General features: G+C 35.0%; 2 protein-coding genes and 1 long non-coding RNA gene across 3 annotated transcripts; all 3 read right to left on the minus strand.

Moving 5' to 3' along the window:
* Nucleotides 1–670: 670 nt before the first annotated feature.
* Nucleotides 671–2,002, minus strand: LOC145797802 (uncharacterized). The gene is made up of 2 exons (XM_082885223.1): nt 1,628–2,002; nt 671–1,506 (listed from the first exon to the last, which is right to left on the minus strand). Exons 1-2 carry the CDS (start codon nt 2,000–2,002, stop codon nt 853–855), a joined length of 1,029 nt encoding a protein of 342 aa, XP_082741349.1. The 3' UTR covers nt 671–852.
* A 2,936-nt stretch (nt 2,003–4,938) lies between these two features.
* On the minus strand, nt 4,939–6,379 carry LOC114311845 (uncharacterized). Its single transcript, XR_014337042.1, has 4 exons — nt 6,042–6,379; nt 5,727–5,947; nt 5,576–5,639; nt 4,939–5,297 (listed from the first exon to the last, which is right to left on the minus strand). It is a non-coding gene; the product is annotated as an uncharacterized LOC114311845 (long non-coding RNA).
* Nucleotides 6,380–16,977: 10,598 nt separating this feature from the next.
* LOC145797803 (L10-interacting MYB domain-containing protein-like) lies at nt 16,978–17,890 on the minus strand. Its single transcript, XM_082885224.1, has 2 exons — nt 17,639–17,890; nt 16,978–17,541 (listed from the first exon to the last, which is right to left on the minus strand). The coding sequence occupies exons 1-2, from the start codon at nt 17,888–17,890 to the stop codon at nt 16,978–16,980; spliced, it is 816 nt and encodes a 271-aa protein (XP_082741350.1).
* Between the last annotated feature and the right edge of the window lie 3,598 nt (nt 17,891–21,488).

A 21,488-nucleotide genomic window follows, 5' to 3' on the forward strand; every position in this document is an offset into this window, starting at 1 on the left:
GACGATGACGGCAGTCACAAACTTGTCGCACCGGCTGCAGAGTAGGACAAATGAGGTGCAGCATTTAAACGGCCAACTGGCTCTGCTCCAGCGCATGTATAAGGATGCGCGAGCAGAGATAAGTGTGCTGAAGGCGGAAAATAAGGAGCTGAAGCGGAAGGCCACCGTGATGTTCCGATTTGGAGGTCCACCATATGCTGTAGTGGAGGAGCAGGGTGGAGTGAACGTGCTCGGTGGAGTGGGTAGTATGGAGGCAGCGCCGGTAAGGGACACCCAAGAGAAAAGCAAGAAGAAGAGACCTGCAGCAGAGTAGAGAAGAAAAATCCCACTATGGGTGCGGGTGTGTTGTGGTGGTTTGTTTGTTTGTTGGTTTTTTTTTTTTTTTTTTTGTGTAAAATTGTGATCGGGGTTGATCCCTGAGATGAATAAAATATGATTTGGTGTGCAAAGCTATATGGTATGAAGGGAATTGGAAAAAGATTAAAAAGAATGTGAAAGAAAAATAAAGAAAAAATAATAAAAATATATTTGAAATCAAAAAATGAAAGATGGAGGAAATAAGGAAAGTGGTTTGGAGAAAATAAATAAAAATAAAAATAATGGAGTTGGAAATCAAACGGAGGAGAGATGAAGATTTTTTTTTTTTAATATAATATAATAAAAAGAGAGATATATATATATATATATATATAATAAAGAAAGTGGGGAACAAGAGTGTAAAGAAAAGAAAAAGTATAGGTTGCATCGTGGGTCACATGGGTGAGTAAAAGAAAACAATAAAGAAATGAGTGGGTGCCCCCCATGTGCAAGGATAGTGCTGGCACTTCAATAGGTGGTACAGCCTGCTGAGCATCAGCTTTGACAGGAGCTGCCTTTGGACCTTTTCTCTAATAAATGCGTCAAACTGTTGCTGTTGGTGTTATCAAGAATGTGGAGAAGAGGAGGCTTGTCTGATGGCCTCTTGGGCTGTGTAATCATATCGAGGTTGGTGGACCTCTCAATAATGTTGTCACCCTCAAAACCAGAGATGGGGACAAAAGGAATTTTGTCAGGGTTGTAACCAACCTTCTTCAGATAGGAAGAGACTTCCTGCACAATTTCATCATACCTTGCTTTTGAGTACTTAGGAGTGGTAGCATCCATCTTGTTACAGCAGCAAATCATCTGCCTCACTCTAAGAGTAAAAGGAAGGAGAGCATGTTCACGGAAGAACTTGGGCTCCTTCTCAATCTCCTTGCCAGATCGACGATCAATCTCAGCAAACTTGACAGCAATGTGGGAGGTGTGGCAGTCAAGAACTGGAGCATACCCATTACCAATCTGACCCGGGTGATTCATAATAATAACCTGGGAGGTGAAATTTGCAGCTTCCTTGGCTGGATCATCCTTTGAGTTGGATGCAACAAAACCACGCTTGAGATCCTTCACTGCAACATTGTAGATGAAGACAATCGAGACGGCGGTGTATGGGAGGACAACAGTGAGAGGAGAGGCAGTGGTGGTGGACTCGAAGAAATTTCAAGGTATGTGTAGAAAATTCTAGCAGATTAGGTTGAGGTCCGGCGGGCGGCCAAGGCAAGGTTGCCGCCCGCCGGTGAAGCGAAAAATACTAAGTGCTTAACCTTGCTCTGATACCATGCCAAGGTTCCTCAGCAACAACAGCAGGGTGGCTGAATATCTTGGCAGCATCAAACCTCTTATTTGTTGGGATTGGCTCTCCACCCGGCGTGTAAGCATCACACATTACAAGAATGTTGTTGCCTCTCCTGAATGGGTCCTTATAAATTGCCTGGGGATATAAAATCACTTCACTGTCCTCGCCAGGGGCTTGGCCAGTGCTGGAACCATCGTAGTTCCATTGTGGTAACTTTGAAGGATCAGAGACTGGTGCATTCAGGGTCCTGGCTTTGCTTCTGAGGTCCATACCAGATCCACCGATCCATATGTACTCTGCAATGATCTTCTCGGTAGACTCATTTACTGACCATTGAATGAGCTCCATTTCTTTGGATTCTGAGCCATCATTTTAGGCCATTTCCCCACTGTTTCAGACCTGCCTAGGGTCTATTTGGGGTTGGTTTTTCCATTGGTGCATTGCTTTGTGTACCTCTAGTGTAACCCACTTCACTAGTTTCGGTACCCCGGAAATCTATCATGCATTGTGTGACATATTCGCATGTTTCGGGATCATCTTTTATGCCATTTCAGAGCTGGATCATGTGCCATTCTATGCCATATTTCATCCTTTGCCATGCTTTGTTAGAGTTGCATGTTGTGCCTTAGGATCGGTCCTTTGCATCCGTGCATGTTTGCATGTATTTCGGTTGTCTCATTTTCATCATATGGCCACTGATTAGAGTGTGGCTGAGGTCCACTCGCATTGGTTTAAGTCCATCTTGTATTGTGTATGCCATGTTACAATGTGTTGTGCATGTTATGTTGTTGTTGGCACTGTGTATGCCATGTCATTCCTTGCATTGCGTATGCTAGGTTGTTAGTTGCATTGTGCATGCCATATAGTCCATGTGCATTGCGTATGCCATAGAGCATCATGAGCATTGAGTATGCATTTGATTGTTTCATAGTATTGTGTATGCTAGTTACATATTTGCATGTCATTCTTCACATGTCCGCATAACTAGGTTGCATTGCATTTTGGATTGCATGCTAGTCGTATTGTGCATGCTTCATTTGTTGCATTGTGTTTGGAGTAGGAGTTAGTCCAAACACGAAAAACGAGGGACGTTTCATACTCCAAGTGATGAAACGTGCCTCAATTTTCGGTCCCCGACATTCTTGATCGCCCATGATGGAATTGTTGGCTTCATGAGTTCATACTTGCATTTATTCCATACTAAGTAGTGCAATTCAACTTCTCGGCCATCATGCATCGGGATGCGTGATTGGTGGCACGAGGATCGAGGACTACACTCCCTAGAGCTCATGCAATGACGGGGAGAGTGGTTGTGCACACATTTGTTAAAAATACCTTGCCATGCCTCTCTCTTGCTTTGTGTTGCAGAAAACCAGAATCCAGGGGCAGAAAGTGGTTGGCCGACCAGCCTTTCTGGCAGGCCGACCACCCTTTTGGGTTTCTCCCATAAGAGGTGGTCGGTGGGTGGTCTCTATAGCCAAGGGCTAGTCGGCAACCCTCCCACAGCTTCCTAGAGTGGAGTTTCAGTCTCTTGGAGCTTTGTGCAAGTTTTTGAAATCAGTTGCAAACAAAGGCGAGGCGAGGCATCGCAAGGGATTTCCCGACAAGGTGATGCGAGCATACATGCATCTTTCATCATTCGGAACAAGAGCTGAGGCAGTCCATTTTATAGCTTGCATGCTAGTTTATTCGCTTTCCTAGTTAATTTGTTAATTAATTAGGGTTTCGTAATATTTAATTAGCTAGATTCATTCGGTTGTGTATTATTTATTCGGACCCTCCAAGAGAGGGCACAATTGTAATAAGTGTGCGTGTGTGTGATGTATGTCTTCCAACCCCACGTCTTTCTCCCTTTTATTTACCAGCTTATGATGGTTACATTAGGGCATGTTTCAATTAGCATACTTATGCTTGCATGTTTGCATCATTCATCTGTATTGCATGCACCGGGCTCGGTGCATCATACTAACTGCATTGTATTTCAATTCCGAGTTGAATACTTGTTAGTTGTAGCATTTCATATGCCATCTTTAGCATAGTCGAGCCTATTGTAGTTGCATTCCTGCATGTGTTGCATTAGGCATTTCAGCATAGTTAGAACCATGCGTGGATTTCTAACAGAGCTTCTGTTTTGACTTGGAGTACTCGGTAAGTGTTTATGCTTTAGCATCCTTGCATGTGTGTGAGTGACTGCCATGATAACATGCTTACCATGAGGCTATGTGCTTATGTGATATAACTGCCTGAATGCCTGTGGGTGAAGGTTGGATTATCTGAATTGGAACAATTCATTGAATGCGAGTTTTAAGCCCACTTGAGAGTGGCAAAATCATATTTTCTAAGCCCACCCGAGGGTGGCAAAATCTGCATTTTAGCCTACTTGCGAGTAGCAAACCGTTTCAAAAACAAACATGAGGTGTTTTGTTCCAATTCTGGCGATCCAGTCTATACTTGTATGCTGTGCACATCACGTAGTAAATCTAGGCTAATAACCGGAATAAGAATGCATAATGTTTTCAACACTCGATATCATGGTTAGCAGAGGCCGATCTTTGATCGGGCGAGCAGGGGTGCTCACGAAGTGACCTTCCCCAATCGTACCCAAGTTCCTGAGCCGAGGCAACTTTGGTGATGACGGACACGTGGCCTTCGGCACGAGTCAGGGTTTCCTAAATTCTCCCAAAATAAAATATTTAGGTGGCGACTCTGTATCTGGCAAAGCAGTCCATGTTTGGCACTTCTTTCTAAAAATCTATTCTCCAAAATGATTTGCCAGATTTGGACTCTTTGATGATTCATCGGTCTTGCATTGCACTCTGCGAGATTAGATACAGGACCATGACATTTGAGTCCCGAACTGTAGTGAGCCCATATGAACAAAACGGGATTTCTCTCCCAGGGCGTTCGGGGACGTCTACAGATTCTATTTGTGCAACCTAATTTAATCAGGGATAAGAATGGAAAATGTTATCACCAGATTATAATTTTATGCTAACAAAGAAGCACAAGCACAAATAAATGCACTATGCATTTCTTTGAAAGAAGTATTAGATCCAGCAATATCAGTAACCTGATCAACTTTTGTCCCACGCATCTTCTTAAGGCTATGAGCTGTTTACTTTTCTCATTATTCTATCCAGGGGTTGGCCAGTAAGAATCATGATCCTAGTTCTTATAGAACTCATTTATATCAATTTCCATATGGTGCACGTATTTGGGTTTCTCAATAACTTCATACAAAAAGGATTAGAAGAGAGAGAGAGAGAGAGAGAGAGAGAGAGAGAGAGAGAGAGAGAGAGAGAGAAGATTCAAAACCAAGAGTATGATAAGAAGCAAACTACAAAAACAACATAAAAGCAACATTTAGTGAATGATCCTTATTATAATTTTCAGTGCATTACAAAATATTACAGAAATAGTGACTTAAAAGAAAATACCACAATATCAACTTCTGTCACAGGATGATGGTTTGAAAATGGTGAGAAACATATTCTTCCTTATAGTGACTCGAATGCTAAATATACAGGACAATGTGACCACAAAGCTAGTTTGTAATAAGTCATATTTAGTCTGAAGAAAATTCAGCTAAAATTTAAAGTTAATCAGCAGCTCACCTATGTTCAGCTACTCTTGAGTTTGTCACCTGAAAATATTTGAGTTATGGTCAGACACTCTATTTGAATAACAATATTTTGTTTTAATTTTTAAAGGCAATTCATGTGATAATGATACAGTTATTTGCTTAACAATGTCTATTGTTACACAAAGAGGAGCTGACTTTTGACAAATCCATATCAAGGAAAAGCATTGGATCCAACTTCAAAAAATTAATAATGAGATCATATTGCCCGAAGAATTCCTATTGTTTTCAAATAACACTAAACTAACCAACTTGTGAGAAAATGCAGACAAGAGATTTACCTATGGCCGATCACGAACCGGACGTTAATTCCCTTCTCTTGTTCCAATTGAAGAAGTCTCTCTCCTAATCAAACCCAAAAAGCTAGTCAGGGAAAGCCATGAAATTAAGATATAGTAGGACATACACACAAGGACAATATCAAATTATCACCTTGAGGCATCCAAGTTTGTCTGACCGAATCGCGCCTCTTCCTACTACTAAAAGCGGTATTAATTCCAATATCTATGAAAGCCTTCTTCCTTGGCAAGCCCTCATGATTCAATTCAGAGATGTGAGTGAACTCATCAGATCTTCACATCTCTTCAGAACTTCGAGTAGCAGCCAGCTCCATCTGAAGCGTTGAAATCGACTTGTCTAGTGATTTGCCAGACCTTCAAAAAAACTGAATTATCAATACAAACTTCAATTGATCCAGTAAACACATACACAAGAAAAAATACGAAGTATGACGAGTTTCAAACTCACTGAATCGTTCGATACAGAAGAGCGTATAGAGGCCAGTTAGAGTTTGAGATCAATTGATTGAGAATGCATTTGGCTTCGTAGTCTACATTTCCATGGCTCTCACCAAACCCTAACTTCAAATGAAATGATGAATTCGAAGCTTTTGGGAAAAAATGATCGAGAAACAGAGAAAAATTGATCGATTGGGAAAGAAAGTGAATGACATACATTGTGAGGCCATGCGAAATCGCGCGATCGATCAAGGCAATGCTCGAAGAGAGCTCGGCAGCTCGCACATAGAGAGAGAGAGAGAGACAGAGAGGGTTTGGGGCAAAAATATATACAAATAGAATGAGAGTCGTCTGGGAGAGTGGTGAACGAGGCTAAAATAATGTTTTTGAGTGTTTTTTTTTTTTTTTTTGCTTTACTTATTGTAAGTTTTTAAATATTTTAAATAATTTTTTTTTTTACTTTTTAAATTCAAATAATTAGCATATATTTAACCGAAAATATTTTTAACTTTTTAAAAAATCATTGAATTCAAAAAAATATAAAATTTAATACATTTCATATATATTATATTTTATTATATTTTTTTTACAAATATTTTACTTTTTAGTTGTATTTAGATTAGACACATCTAAAAATTAAAAAATAAATAAATTATCAAAAGAAGGGAAAATATCAAATCAAGGTAATTTAAAAAAAAAATTACAAATTAGTGAGAAGCCATATAAATATTAATTATGAAAATTATAAACTTTTTCATGAATATATAATTTTTTTCCCAAAATCCCACTGGGCGCAATTATCCCTTAAAAGAGACACTAAATTATAAAATAATGTATAAATTATTTTTTACATTTTCCTCAATTAGGAAAATTTAAAGTGAGAAGCGTGGTTGGAAATTGTTAGTTTTTTTAAATCGAAAAAAAAAAATCGAATTGAAATTTTCTTTAATAAAAGTTTTCACGACATGCTAATGCTTGCCGTGTAAAGTTATAATATTTTACGACATGAAATGTATGTCGTCTTAAGTACAAATATTTTATGACATATTTTTGTATGCCGTGAAAATATACATTTTTTACGGCATGCTTTTGCATGCCATAAAAAAACTCCGGATTGAATTTTTTTTTTTTTTTTTTACAAAAGTTTTCACGACATGTTAATGCATGCCGTGTAAAGTTATAATATTTTATAACATGAAATGTATGTCGTCTTAAGTGCAAATATTTTACGACATATTTTTGTAAGTCGTAAAAACATACGTTTTTTACGGCATGCTTTTGCATGCTATAAATATATGAATCAACAACTTACATGGTATGTATGCTGTTATTGACAAAACATTAACGGCTTGTAAAAAAAAAAATGCCGTAGAATGTACTAACTACGACATGCATTTAATGCATGTCGTAAATATGATGCCGTGAATAGTTAGTTTTATTGTAGTGATCTGTCAATTAATTGTACCCTGAAACTTCGAAACATCTTTTGCTTAATTCCCTTGTTCTGATTTTCCATTAAAAAATAATTTATGTGGTTATGTAATTTATGTGGTTATGTATTTTTCATTTCAATTATTTTTAGAATAAAGTTATACACATTAATTATTATATCAATTAGTATATTAATGGATGATAGATTTTTATAATTTGTATAATGGGCTAGGTCCGTAGTTTTAAATGGTAATATCATAATATATATTGATATATTAATTGATGTGTATAGCACAACTGTAAATGGGTGCTTTTATTTACATATCACTCTTTTATTTTTTTAAGGTTAAAAGGCAGTTTCTGCCTTAGAGTAAATTAAATTACATTTATATTTTTTCCTTTAGAAAAATTATGAAAAATAAATAATAATTTCATATATATTTAATAGGGTAAATTAAATTACATTTATATTTTTTCCTTTAGAAAAATGTTTTATTTCGTTGTGTGTTTAAATTAGTATTGAAGTCTGATTTCTCAGTCTTATTAATAAAATTATATGAGTATTAGATATACGGAAGAAGTAAAATTAGATAATTTAAACAATAACACTTCGCTATAAATTATAATAGAACAAAATAAAAGTGAGAAATTAAAAAATAAAGTAAAAAATTTAACCATTGATGAAGTTGAGAAATTAATTTTAAGATTTAATTTAATAAAAATAGTTTAAATGAAATAAATAAAGATAGAGAAATAGATTTTAAGTATCATACATAACAAATTAATTGAGTATTTTATTATTCTCAAATAATCTCTGCATTCAAGTAAAGATTAATTTTAATTTTAGGTGTAAGAAGTGATAAATTATTTGAATTATTCATTATTCACAAATGATTTCTTAATCTTTCATTCTCTATTAACTAATTTTAATTTATTGTGAGATGATTTTTTTTTTACTTTTATTTTTAATTTTTAAAATTTTTTAATCATTTAAGAAATATTAACCTGTATTTTTTTTAAATATGCATCGACTAAAAGTTTAATGACTCAAAGATAAAAATTAAAATTTGATAATAATACATGATTCAAAAAATATAAAAATAATAATTTTTTTATATATCAATAAATAAGTAATTTAAATTGTTGAGAAAAAAAAAGAAATCTATTTATTTTAACTTTAAAAAACAAATCAAATAATAAATGTATTACGTAAAATAATAAATTTTAAGTTATATGTGACGTGAAATAAATCTTTTATTAAATTATTAAAATGTTATCTAACATTAATTTTAGAGAGATTATTTATTTTTAAGTATTTTATCAATAATTTTTTTGGCATTAAATAATTTAATAATGTCTTAACAATTTAAAGATTTTATTGAATATTGCATGAAATTTAAGAATTTTATTAAATAATGGCAAAATATGTATGATTTTTGATAATATATATGCAAAATCTTATGGCAAGTAAGTGAAATTTCTGATTTGAATAGATAAAGTAATTATCATTTTTGGTATGACATCAACAAATTCTGTTAAATTAATAGTGGAAAAATCTTATAATAGTTTCAAAAATAAAAAATAACAGTGTAATTATTGAAATTAAAAGAAAAATCCATGTAATTGTTAGAAAGCTCACAGTAAGGACGTGTAATTTGTCCTAAACTAAGCCAATATTATCAACAATTCAAATTTATTTACGATGGATGGCTCATCTTCATTTATTCATCATTTACATTGGGAAAATAACTTGATGATGTTAGTAGAAAAAATCACTGTGATTACAAAAGGTGAAAAATATTATAAATATTAATAATTTAAATTTAAATTTTTTTATTAATTTATAATTAACTTTTCTGACACTAGGCTCCGTTTGGAAAGAAAAAAGCCAAGTTTTTTTGGCTAAAATAAACACAAAAAAAAAAAAGATTTTTTAGCCCAATAAAACAAAACATCACATCCAATCCATAATCATTACATTTTTTCTCTCACAAAAAATCTAAAAAAGCCAAAAAAGGCCAAAAATCCTTCTCAAACGAGGCTTTTTAGCCCCAGGATAAAAAATTTAAAAAGTCAAAAACCCAAAAAATCAACCAACTTTCCAAACGAACTTTATGATATACGCATTTTTTGTATGTACTGTTTTCTTGGAATGAACCATTGACACTAATATTTTATGATTTTAAATAATATTTATACGTCTCAAGTTATTTTTTAAAATTTTAACAAAAAGTATGAGTTCCACAATTTTTATCAATAAATATCACAATTCAAATTATGGGCTTCGTTTGGGAAGCCAACTTTTGAGTTTTTTTGACTAAAATAGTCACAAAAAATAAAATAGATTTTTTAATCCAATAAGACAAAACATCACATTTAATCCATAATCATTACATTTTTTCTTTCACAAAAAAGTTAAAAAAGTCAAAAGTTCTTCTCAAACCAGACTTTTTAGCCCCGGGCTAAAATAGCCAAAAAAATAAAAAACCAAAAAACCAACCCATTCTCCAAATGAAACCTAAATGAGATCTACAATAGGTTTTGGTCCTAAGAACCACTCAAATAATCAAATTCTCATATATTAATATGTAAACGTGAGACAAACTAAGGGTTATTTTGGAAAGTTGGTAAAAAGCTGACTTTTTAGATTTTTGGTTTAATATTTTTTAAAAGTGTCAAATCACTACAAAAATGACGAAAATACCCTTACCTTTTGCTGGAAATTACGATAATGCCCATTTGTACGTGAACAGTTGTCACGCCTCAAACTCGCCCCTAAAAGTTCGGGCATGACCCATACAGAAACGGACACTTAACCTGCTATACATAATATATGGGGCCTTGGCGGAAGCACTAAAATTTAACATAATAACAAACTCCATTGAGCTACCTCTAATATGCCAGGATCACATGCATCATATACATTACAATAACCAGTCACAGGCCAAAATTATACTGTGAGCATCAGTCATATAGATATACATATACAGCCCCAGCCCTAAAATTGGGCATATGCAAAAACATTGAAGTCATGTACATTTAACCTTAAATGAGTAATAAAAAAAACAAGACAATGTCTTAACAAAGCTTCACAAAACTGAGTGATCTCGCTTAGAGCCTGGACTCGTAAAGGTTGACAAAAGGGGACGAACGTCCTGGTTGGTTACCTACAGGAACAGACATACGGAGGGTGAGCGAAGCTCAGTGAATAGTAATACATAAATAAAATACTACTTAACTTGAAACATTGTATAATAGAAATAAACATGGATTCGTAACATCTCAATATTTATTGAACCATAAATTGTGTCTAATATGCTTTGGAAATAAGTGAGGATAGACATACGAACTAAATGCAACTTTTCAAATGTTCCTGAAAATGGGTCTCCGCTCGAGCGGACCATGCAATTTCTGAAATTCTACAATGCCAAGTAAAGTTCCAACCTGGTATTCAAAGCTTCAAACATATACTTTCGTATACTAATGCAGCATTCACAATGCGAGTCTGAATCTGTTCTTATTCATTATAGACTTAGATCTTATCATGAAACATATTGGCTTGAATATAATGGTTTGGATTAATATCCTTGTATAATGTGGCACAAACCCTTAATCATGGTGGCACGAAGCCCACTAACATAGTGGCGCAAGGCCCTTAGATACTTACCAAGCTTCAAAACATATACGTACTAAGCTTCAAAACACATACTTACTAAGCTTCAGAACATATACCTATCAATCTTTAAACATATGCTTACCAAACTTTAAAAGATATACTTATCAATCTTTAAAACATATGCTTATCAAACTTTAAAACATATACTTAAGAAGTCCACATGATTTGTCTGAGTCTGTTTCACTTTATAGGCCCTTTCTTGAAACCAATCAGCTTGAACATAATGGTTGGCTTAAAGCCCTTGAATGGTGTGGCATAAGCCCTTAAACATTGGCATAAAGCCCTTGGAGGGTGACATAAAGCCCTTGAAATGTGGCATAAAGCCCTTAAACATTGGCATACAGCCCTTGGAAGGTGGCATAAAGCCCTTGGAGGGTGGCATAAAGCCTTTAAACATTGGCATAAAGCCCTTGGAAGGTGGCATAAAGCCCTTGCAAATTGGCATTAAGAATGCCCTTGTAAATTGGCGTTAAGCCCTTGTAAATTGGCATTAAGAATGCCCTTGTAAATTCTTGTATGAACTCAAGAGGTGTCTCACACGGGTTCTAGCGGTGACTCACAATGTAGCACTTAGTCCCGTGTAGCACTTTGTTTCATAACGTAGTTACTTCCATCGTATGGCCAAAGGCCCATAATCTTAAAGAATGAAAACACTTCATTTTTCCTCCTTTCTTTATATACACACATCAAAACATAACGTAATTACATATCGTGTATAAACAAGGTGTTAATGACAATCATTAGCTATATATATGAAGCAGATAATGGTACTACTACTCACAGTGCTATAACGGAGTGCTTGCCCTTCTTAGGTTATGCCCTACACATGTAAACAACTTATACATTAAGGGCATCAAACACAAATTCCAGAAATACTAGAGGGTTAAGCACGTAAAACAGAGCAAACAATATTTTGCAGCATGAAGTTTCAAACCTACTTCTCCAACTCAATATATATTATAAAAGATTACTAGTCTTACAACATACATTATGGAATTTATACCCATTCCTCTTCTATTCAAAGAAAGAAAGGATTTTTATGAACATTTCCATGTTCCCCAAAACTCCTTAAATTTCTAGTGTTTCCACTAAAAACCAAACATTTCCCCTTCCCCATAAGAAATCCTATTAAATCATTCTCTTGATTTAATAATTAAGCAAGCCCACAAATATTTAGTAAAATGATTTGAGATTAAACCCATTCTTGAAAACTTCACATTTTAGGTCACAAAAATTAATATCAACATAGTCAATACCATCCCACATAATCATCACAATTCAACATATCTCAAAAGGAATTCTTAAATTCCATTTCAACATTCCATAATCGAATTTATATCATCCACATTATCAATAAATCTTTTCCCCCAAATTTCCCCTTTATTAAAACATAATTCACAATGCATTTAACAAAGCTCAATCGCAAAGTTTAAACATAATTTTCAAATATAACCAAATTCCAATTAAATTTGAACACATCTAATTCAACCTACCACTTTCATGATTCAACTATCAATTTGGGCCAAATCATGGATTATCATCAAAAATCAACCTAGGGTTTCTAAGAAATCTACAAATTTCAAATAAAATTTTAAATCTTCTTAACCCATTACTTTTTATTTCAAATCTTCCCATTTATTAGGCACCCTAGGTCCATAACCCATAAACCATACTCTAAACCCCATAATAGAATCCCAACATACCTCAAAAATTTTGAAATTCCATTCGGTAGAAATTGGTGATCTCCCCTTATTCTCCATCCTTGATCCAAGATCCATGGTTGATTTGTTGAGAAAAGTGGAGGAAATCAAGGTTTTGGGAGCTAGGGTTTCGGACATGGAAGAGGGAAGAAGAAGAGAGGAAAAGAAAATCTAAGAAATGACTCAAAAATCACGTTTTTGAGCTGCTGCCCCGCACATCGCCGCATGTGCGCCGCATTTCCCGCACGTGCAGTCCTGCTTCCAGCATAGATATGAAAACTTCAAACAGGCGTAACTCTCTCATCCGGACTCCGTTTAAGGTCATTCTTGTGTCCAAATTGTAGCCCCGAAAATAAGCTTTCCAATGGTTCTAACCTCACATCCAAATTCTAAATGTGGAAAAAGAAAAGGGCAAAAGAGTAACAGCTGATCATGGGCGATTTGGTCGAATTAAAGTTTTTGGTCCAATCTTACCTCACCATCATATTACCACCACAATCAATACCCCAAAATAAAATAGGGAGGTTCCAAATACACTAATAAAAATGCCACAGATATAAATCACTTTTCACAGAAAGCAAGTAAATACACAGAATAACAGATCGAAAATATACTAAAAACAGATATGAGGGTCGGGTTATTACAACAGTGGTTCCAACGTAACTGCCACCAGGAATTTGCAACAAATTTTACTCCTTTTTTTTTTATATTCTACAATTTCCAAATTTCAGTTAATACTTTTACTTATTACAAATTTTTTTTTTTTGGTTACGAATTTTTTGTGAATATTATTACAAGTTTATTTTTATATATTCTACAATTTCCAAATTTTACCAAATTATTAAAATTATTACAAATTTACTATTCTCTTTTTTGTGATTTTTTTAATTATTACAAGTTTATTACTAAATGTATTATTTTTTATATATTCTACAATTTCCAAATTTGACCAAATACTTTTAATTATTACAAATTTATTATTCTGTTTTTTACGATTTTGTTTTTTTTATTATTACAAGTTTATTACTAAATGTATTCTTTTTTTTATATATTCTACAATTTCCAAATTTTACCAAATACTTTTAATTATTACAAATTTATTATTCTGTTTTTTACGATTTTGTTTTTTTTATTATTACAAGTTTATTACTAAATGTATTCTTTTTTTTATATATTCTACAATTTCCAAATTTTACCAAATAATTAAAATTATTACAAATTTATTATTCTCTTTTTTACGATTTTTTTTTTAAGATGGACCAGTTTATTACTACATGTATTTTTTTATATATATATATTCTACAATTTCCAAATTTTACCAAATGCTTTTAATTATTACTAATTTATTATTCTGTTTTTTATGATTTTTTTTATTATTACAAGTTTATTACTAAATGTATTCTTTTTTTATATATTCTACAATTTCCAAATTTTACCAAATAATTAAAATTATTACAAATTTATTATTCTCTTTTTCCCTCAGATTTTTTTGTAATTATTACAAGTTTATTACTAAATGTATTATTTTTTATATATTCTACAATTTCCAAATTTTTCCAAATACTTTTAATTATTACAAATTTGTTATTCTCTTTTTTACGATTTTTTTATTATTATTACAAGTTTATTAGTAAATGTATTATTTTTCAAATACAAACAATTACCAAATTATCCAAACAATTATTGCAAAAGACCAAAATACCAGTAGCAACTTTTTTCAAATTATCATGACAGTTTTGTTAATTATTTTTATTATTATTACTGAATGGGGGATTTATTTGCTTCATTTTTCCCAACAAATTGCGCTCTTACATTAATTAATTTCCACATTACATAGTTTTGGTAAATGCCCTTCACAACCTGCAACTTACCAACAAAACCATACATTTTTTTGGACACTTTCTACTTGTTTACACATTCATTTCATTTGCCATCACCTCATACAGACCGAACAGGATTTACAATCCAAGTTCACGCCGATGTCGCACTAATTCATTCCGTATTGATTTCCTCACTTCGTTCATATGTACGTCATCGTCGCCCTCTGGTTCACCATCATCATCGTCACCAAGACCGTCAACATTTGGCATGTCGTTGAATATAAAATTCTCTGCATTTGCAACCTTGTTGAATGCTTCATCGTCGCTCGAGTTGCGGTGTATAAAATTATGTATCGCCATTGAAGCCCCAACCAATGGCACCTGCACTTTCCCGAAATCATATCGCGGCATGTTATGTAGGAATCCCCATCGCGCTTTCCATACGCCGAATGTACGTTCAATTGCACTCCGTAAGGAGGAGTGCACCGTGTTGAAAATTTCGTTCGCATTTTTTGGCCGTCCTGTTGCGCGAAACACTTCCTGGTGGTTACCGGCATCCCTTATATGGCGCCAAAAATCCCTTTTGGTTCTTGTACCCCGCGTCGACAAGGTAATATTTTCCTGTTTGCATGTCGATAATTTTGCATTAGTACGGTGGTCGATTATAAATACCAAATGCACACAACTAATACAAAAAAAAAAAAAATGTGTCGTTCATCCTACCATCCTCTGGCATGGGGAATTGTTTGGCTGGGTCCTGTGTTACTTCGTTAAAAACTGTACTATCATGCATTCTTCCCTCCCATCCGCAAGAGATAAAAGTAAAACACAAATCGAAATCACACGCTGCGAGTATGTTTTGCGTGTGCCGTCCTTTACGGCCAAAATATCGCGGTGCCTCCTGAAGCGCGAGATGTGCCTCGACATATGTACCGTCAAGCACGCCAATACAGTCCTGAAATTTCACACATGATCATAAATATGTTTTAATGGTACTACCCAAAATAAGTTTGCCTTATTTTCCGAAAGTGGGTACTACTCATAATGAAATTGGCCAAAAATAAATACCCTCACTTTGAATGGGAAATATTTTCGTCGGGACTCCAAGTACGGATGTCTACTGTGTTGTGACCTTGTCGGTCGGCAATGTGCCCTCGTGAACAACTTCGTCGCTTTAAGAACTCGCATTACATGACGCCAGACTGTTTCCCCCGAGTGTTGAAAATAGTCTTCTATGTCCCAACTCGTGAAGCCTCGTAACACAAATATGAACATGCCGACACTCTCAACTACGTCTATACCATGGGGATGCTGTGGTACTGGAAGGCCACAATCCTCAACTAATGTCTTGCACAACATCAAGAACACCTCCTATGACATCCGAAAATTTTGCTGAAATGCTTCATTCCTTCCTCCAAGCATCTCCTGCATCCACATGCTACCAGTCAATGCGGATGTGTGAAACGGAGTCCTGTCAACATACGCGTACTCGTTGGCAACGCACGCAATTTCCATCCAAATCATTGATGTCATTGACTCCATTTCACCGATCGTCTCTCGTATCCAAGCATTTATTTGGCCATTGCGTACGACTCCTGAGCTAGTACCCTCTTGTGCATCCATAGACGTTACACTATAAATAAAAGAAGAACTACCAGTTGTAACTTGATATTGATAAAATCAGTTGCACAACTCCATGATATATAACACTCTGTTTGCATAAGCAATGAGCAAATCAACGTAGGCTACTGTGGGCATGTGATTGTCCAAAGCCTACTACTCCACACCTTCCATGTCAATGCTACTGGTCAGTAGGTTTGTACAAATAATTTATTGCATGCTTGCATAGAAGCATCTAACTTTAGGATTGTAGTAGGCCGGTTTGGACGTATACGATTATTTTGTATCGAAAGATAAATAAATTAAATTTAAACATATTTTAAAACTTGTTAAAATTTTAAAGAAAACCTAAATTTGCAGTCATAATGATTAGAAAGAAGGTAAAAATCATAATAAAATAGAAGCACAACAAACTGAAATAAGTCTGCAAAGTCTTGCAGAAGCATACATACATGTCTACACAAAAATAAAAGAAATGCAAACTGTCTCGAGACTTCACCATCCCCAAAAAAAAAAAAAAACAAACACCATACAAACACACATAATATACTACAATCTCATGATAAGCAAATAGTAACATGACAATCCAACCACAAAGGCCTAGTCCAAGTCAACAGCACCACCACTTCCGAACAGCCGTGTCTCCCTTTCACGATCCCTGCCAACATTGGCTGGCGTGCAGGCACACTTCTCTGTCAACTAGTTGACAATGCAATTCTGGGGGAGGGCCATGATGATGTCCCGATTATTGGGTGAATCCATTATGTCGCATGCGAATGAGAACAACTTACCGCCTGTCTCCAATCCAGGCGTGCTCATAAGCCGTGCAAGACAGTCCCCCACTATGTTGTCACCTTTACCCGTGACAACATATTGTGTGATTTTCAGCTCTCTGCTTTGTTTGCTCACTACTTCCACGAGATTGTCCATGCTGCTAGCAACAGTACCAGGCGTTGCCCGCTTGCGCCGTTTTGGATTGGCTGATCCGTCCACGGTTGACTGGGGGGGAGCATCCTCAAATAGGCTACTATTAACCACGTTCTCCCCGATAATGTCATGGCCCGGCTGTGGTGGTGTGCCTGCACTGAGAGGTCCCATCCTGCTATCCACATCCATGGCATTGGTCGCAGCAGCAATATCGTCTTGCACTTCCGTTGGAGTCCATGCATGTTTTCCAGTCGCTGTTGCGCCAGAGTACACCCGCTCCATGAGATCCACATGCTCTAGAGGCTTACTCCTGAATTCAGCACATCGGTTGTTCATCTGTGAAGAAGAAAACACATATGTTTTACTACAACTTGAAATATAATTAGAAAACAATTTATGTAACTCGTACCAAAAAAGTTTAGTGAAAACATACCGCTTGCATTTTCACCCACCAATGGTCAGGTGCAGTGATCAAGCCTGTCTCGTGGTCGTACCCAAGCCCTGTCAAGCCGTGGCTGGCATTCTCCAACTTCTTCCAGGCAACCCAATCTTTCTTCAAGTTGTCGAACTTGTTTTTCATTTGTTTGGCTGAATGTAGTAGGCCGATTTTCTTTAGAAATGTGTTTGCTACGTTCTTAGACCCTGCCATGAACAATCCGCACGGTTGTCGATTACCACTTTCCATTTCAGCAATGACAAGTTGAAGAAACAGCTTTGTATTGTCGTTGTCGAATTGGCATTTGTGGATTGGCTGGGGTTAGGTTGCTGTGACAGCGTTACGTCGATACTTTGAAGGGGCACGGGGTGATGTTCGGTTTGTTGCCATGAGTAGTGCTATCCTGCTTGTAACATTTACAATGCAAAATCAGAAAGAAATGAAGTACAGTACATATTATGTGCATGGCCAAAAAGTGAAATAAAACTATAAACACGATTACTGCAGTAATAAGCACAAATCAGTACAACACTTTCCGAAAGACAAAGTCCGTTTGTACTACACGTTGGGGAAATCTTATATAACAGGACCAAAACATCTAACTGACAGCAACATACATATGTGATACAGAAAGAAACTACGCAGTTCATATCCATGTCAATACATCACATCCGAAACAGCAACACCAAAACAACGACGCACAAAAAACCGACGACGGTCCTAAGCATACGTAGGCTCTGATCTATGCATGCAACGTCCACTTGTAACCCCTGATCGATATCATTATGCGGCTGGTCAATATGCAAGCTGGTGCAGCGAAACTCGTCACACCAACCAACCCACGACACACATCTCTGTTGGACAAAATTGCAATAGATAGTTAGCATGCATACTATACGACACAACCACAAACAATTTCCAAGTTTTGTGACAAAGTGCATAAGAGAGTGGCAACACAAACGCACCGTAGTTCTAGGGCAAACGTAGAACGAACGACCAGGGTTTTTGGCGGATCGTGATATCTTTACGACACAGTGTCCAAACCCACAATCACACATCCTTGGTGGCCATGACAAAGTGGCACTTGACGTGGAGGATGCTATCTGTAGACTCATTTGTTTTTTTTGTTCATGTTATAAATTGAACTAATATAATCTACTGTGTGGAATGAAAGACAGTAACTGAAACAAGTTCATTTTGAATTTAGGTTAATACGTGAACAACCTTCACTTTGAATTTACCAATTTGTATTTGTTTATGAATGCACTGTGATAGATCATGGAACCTCTACAAGATCATTGACAGAAGAAAGACACAATGGTTAGGTAATGAACTAATGGAAAAGGGATTTGTTTGTATTCTCTATCTACTACTCGGTTTGACTCAATATATTTATGACACTATAACTCTCCTGTCATGGGGAAAGAGAAGAGATAATATCTATATATATTGTTTTTAATTGGCAAATGTTAGTTATTTTTTGTTAGATGAACACTGTTAAGTATATATGTATTTGATATTATTATTTATTATTAAGGGTAGTTTACGAGTCTCAAACATTTTGTTTAATTATTTATTTAAGATGGACTTGTACATACCTCTGTTTAAACAACAATAAAACAAAAAAAATGATGATTATACTTGCTTAGTTATCGTTAGTTTTAGTAGTGTAAATATCTTTCTTATAGATTTCTTGTGAATTGAACTGACTGTTAATACTAAATAAGTGACATTTATACTGTTGACTGTAGTGGTAAGACCTGAACATCACACCTGATAGTCCACTAAGATAATCCTTTGATCTTATAACCTTCATTAGTAAGAGTAAAAAAAAGCGTAAAATATTATTTGATAGCAAAATGGTTCTAATAACTGGTTGAAATAAGTGAATTTACTAACAACAGTTGTGATTGAATTTATTATTTATTGAAATAAACCTATCAGAGCAACAGATAATTGTGGTGATCTTTTCTATACAAGACAAACAATCATATTTCTTTTAATTATGGTCCATGTATTATTTAGTGAACTGGTGGCATTCATGACTTCAATTTGATATGAACCCAATAAGTAGATGAAATTCATATAAAACCTTAATTGAATCTCTTAGGTTTATGGCTTGCTTATTTATTTTATTTTTTTTGCATCAATGGATGATTTAATTGTTCATCCATTTTCTTGTAAATGCTTCTACTCATTGGGGAATTTAATAAATATTTTTGAAGTTGTTGACTTTGGAACAAGAGGGACCGAACTCGCTAGAGAAGCAACTTTGAACAATGAAAAGCTTAATAACTATTTCTACAGGCTTCTTGGCTTTGGAATAAGACAGACCAGACTCACTACAGAAGCAATTTGAAGGATGGAATGAATTGTTCATTTTTACTTGTAAATGATTCATTTGGGACCTCATCTTTTATGTTTTATTGATATGTAGAATAAATTTTGGGACCTAATCTTTTATGTTTTAAAGTATATTTTCGCGCTTTGATATTCCGAAATTATTTTTATCTTTGAATGAAATTTGTGTTAGATTTTCATTGCAATGGTATAGTTTTTGGTGTGATGGATAAATAATTATTACATTGACAACAATGGGTTGCTCAATTAGAAAAAAAAACTAATGATAACATGTTAAAACGATTTGAAGAATGCTACAAACTGTTTATTGTGCCATTCTGGTCAGTAGCTTAACATTTCCACTTGCATATCAGGTGTTCGATAAAACGTTTCCGAGAGAACAACAAGAACAACAGATTTTTCTATACACAGGAGTCATAAACCAGAGAAAAAAAATTCACCAAGTCGTCCTAAAGATTAGAACCATGTGCTGAAAGAGTTATCAAATGAGTTTCATATAATCAAATTGAAATATTTCAGAACAAAAAAAAAAAAAAAAAATTGTACCAAATTATCCAAACAATGGAAGCAGATTCTAGCGGATTCGTTCGCTGTCTCCATGATATCTCTCACTATATTACATATATTTTTTATAAATATATACTACACTTCAGTTAATGGGAAATAAATCGAATTCTTAGTTTTTAAAAGTGTCATTGATCTAATCTACAGGTGTTCTAAGTACAGAACACCTTGGTGTTTCAGATCTAATCAGCAATCGGTTGGTCGACAAGATGAAGAACTCGTTCATCCATGGTTTTGGGTCCGTCACTACTTGCGATAGTAAATGGAAGACGGTTTTCGGTGTACTTGATGGTGCAGATCCGGCGAAGGCAACGACGTGGACGATGAATCCGGCGGCAGCTTTGGCGGGGGACGGCAAGGTCGATTGTTCGAGGGAGTTACACGGCGCTGCTTCAAGGAGGAGTTCGCAGAATGAAGCAGCTGAAGGAGGCAAATGTTGCTTCGTTTTGCCCTAGGCCCCAATTTATGAGATATGAGGGTAGATTGGTAAACAAAAAGTTGCGTTTCCAGCTCTTCCCAAATGGTGGTTCAGCTTTTTTCAATGTCCATGGCGTTTTGATTTTGGGCTGAGAACGCTGCGTTTTGGTAAGGTTCCCAAAACGGGTCTAAATATATGTAAATTTGGCCTAGTACATAATTTTTTGGGGACAACTACACATGCAATAGAGGTAGTAAAAATTAATTATAATTATTAATATTTATATTATTTATTATTTTATATATATATATATATATTTTTTTTTTTTTTTGCTGCAGTGTCAATAAAAGTATTCAGAATTTTTTTATTCACACCACCAAGTCTAATCTTTTGAAAAGATGAAAAAAAGTCAAGTTATTGGCTTATTTAGATTAGATCACCATTTTATTTTTTTTTTATAAATTTTTTGCAATAAATAAATAAAATTACTTTTCCAAATAGACC

This window comes from Camellia sinensis, chromosome 8 (assembly GCF_055761805.1).
Source record: "Camellia sinensis isolate YWXY chromosome 8, ASM5576180v1, whole genome shotgun sequence".
NCBI classification, from domain to species: Eukaryota; Viridiplantae; Streptophyta; class Magnoliopsida; order Ericales; family Theaceae; genus Camellia; species Camellia sinensis.

What these genes read in the sequence shown, in the direction of transcription:
- LOC145797802 (XM_082885223.1), bottom strand. Translation starts at nt 2,002, where the DNA reads ATGGAGCTCATTCAATGGTCAGTAAATGAGTCTACCGAGAAGATCATT. An exon ending in AACCTTGGCATGGTATCAGA is followed by an intron (nt 1,507 to 1,627) that starts GCAAGGTTAAGC and finishes AATTTCTTCGAG; the next exon opens with TCCACCACCACTGCCTCTCC.
- LOC145797803 (XM_082885224.1), bottom strand. Translation starts at nt 17,890, where the DNA reads ATGGAAAGTGGTAATCGACAACCGTGCGGATTGTTCATGGCAGGGTCT. An exon ending in GGTGGGTGAAAATGCAAGCG is followed by an intron (nt 17,542 to 17,638) that starts GTATGTTTTCAC and finishes TCTTCTTCACAG; the next exon opens with ATGAACAACCGATGTGCTGA.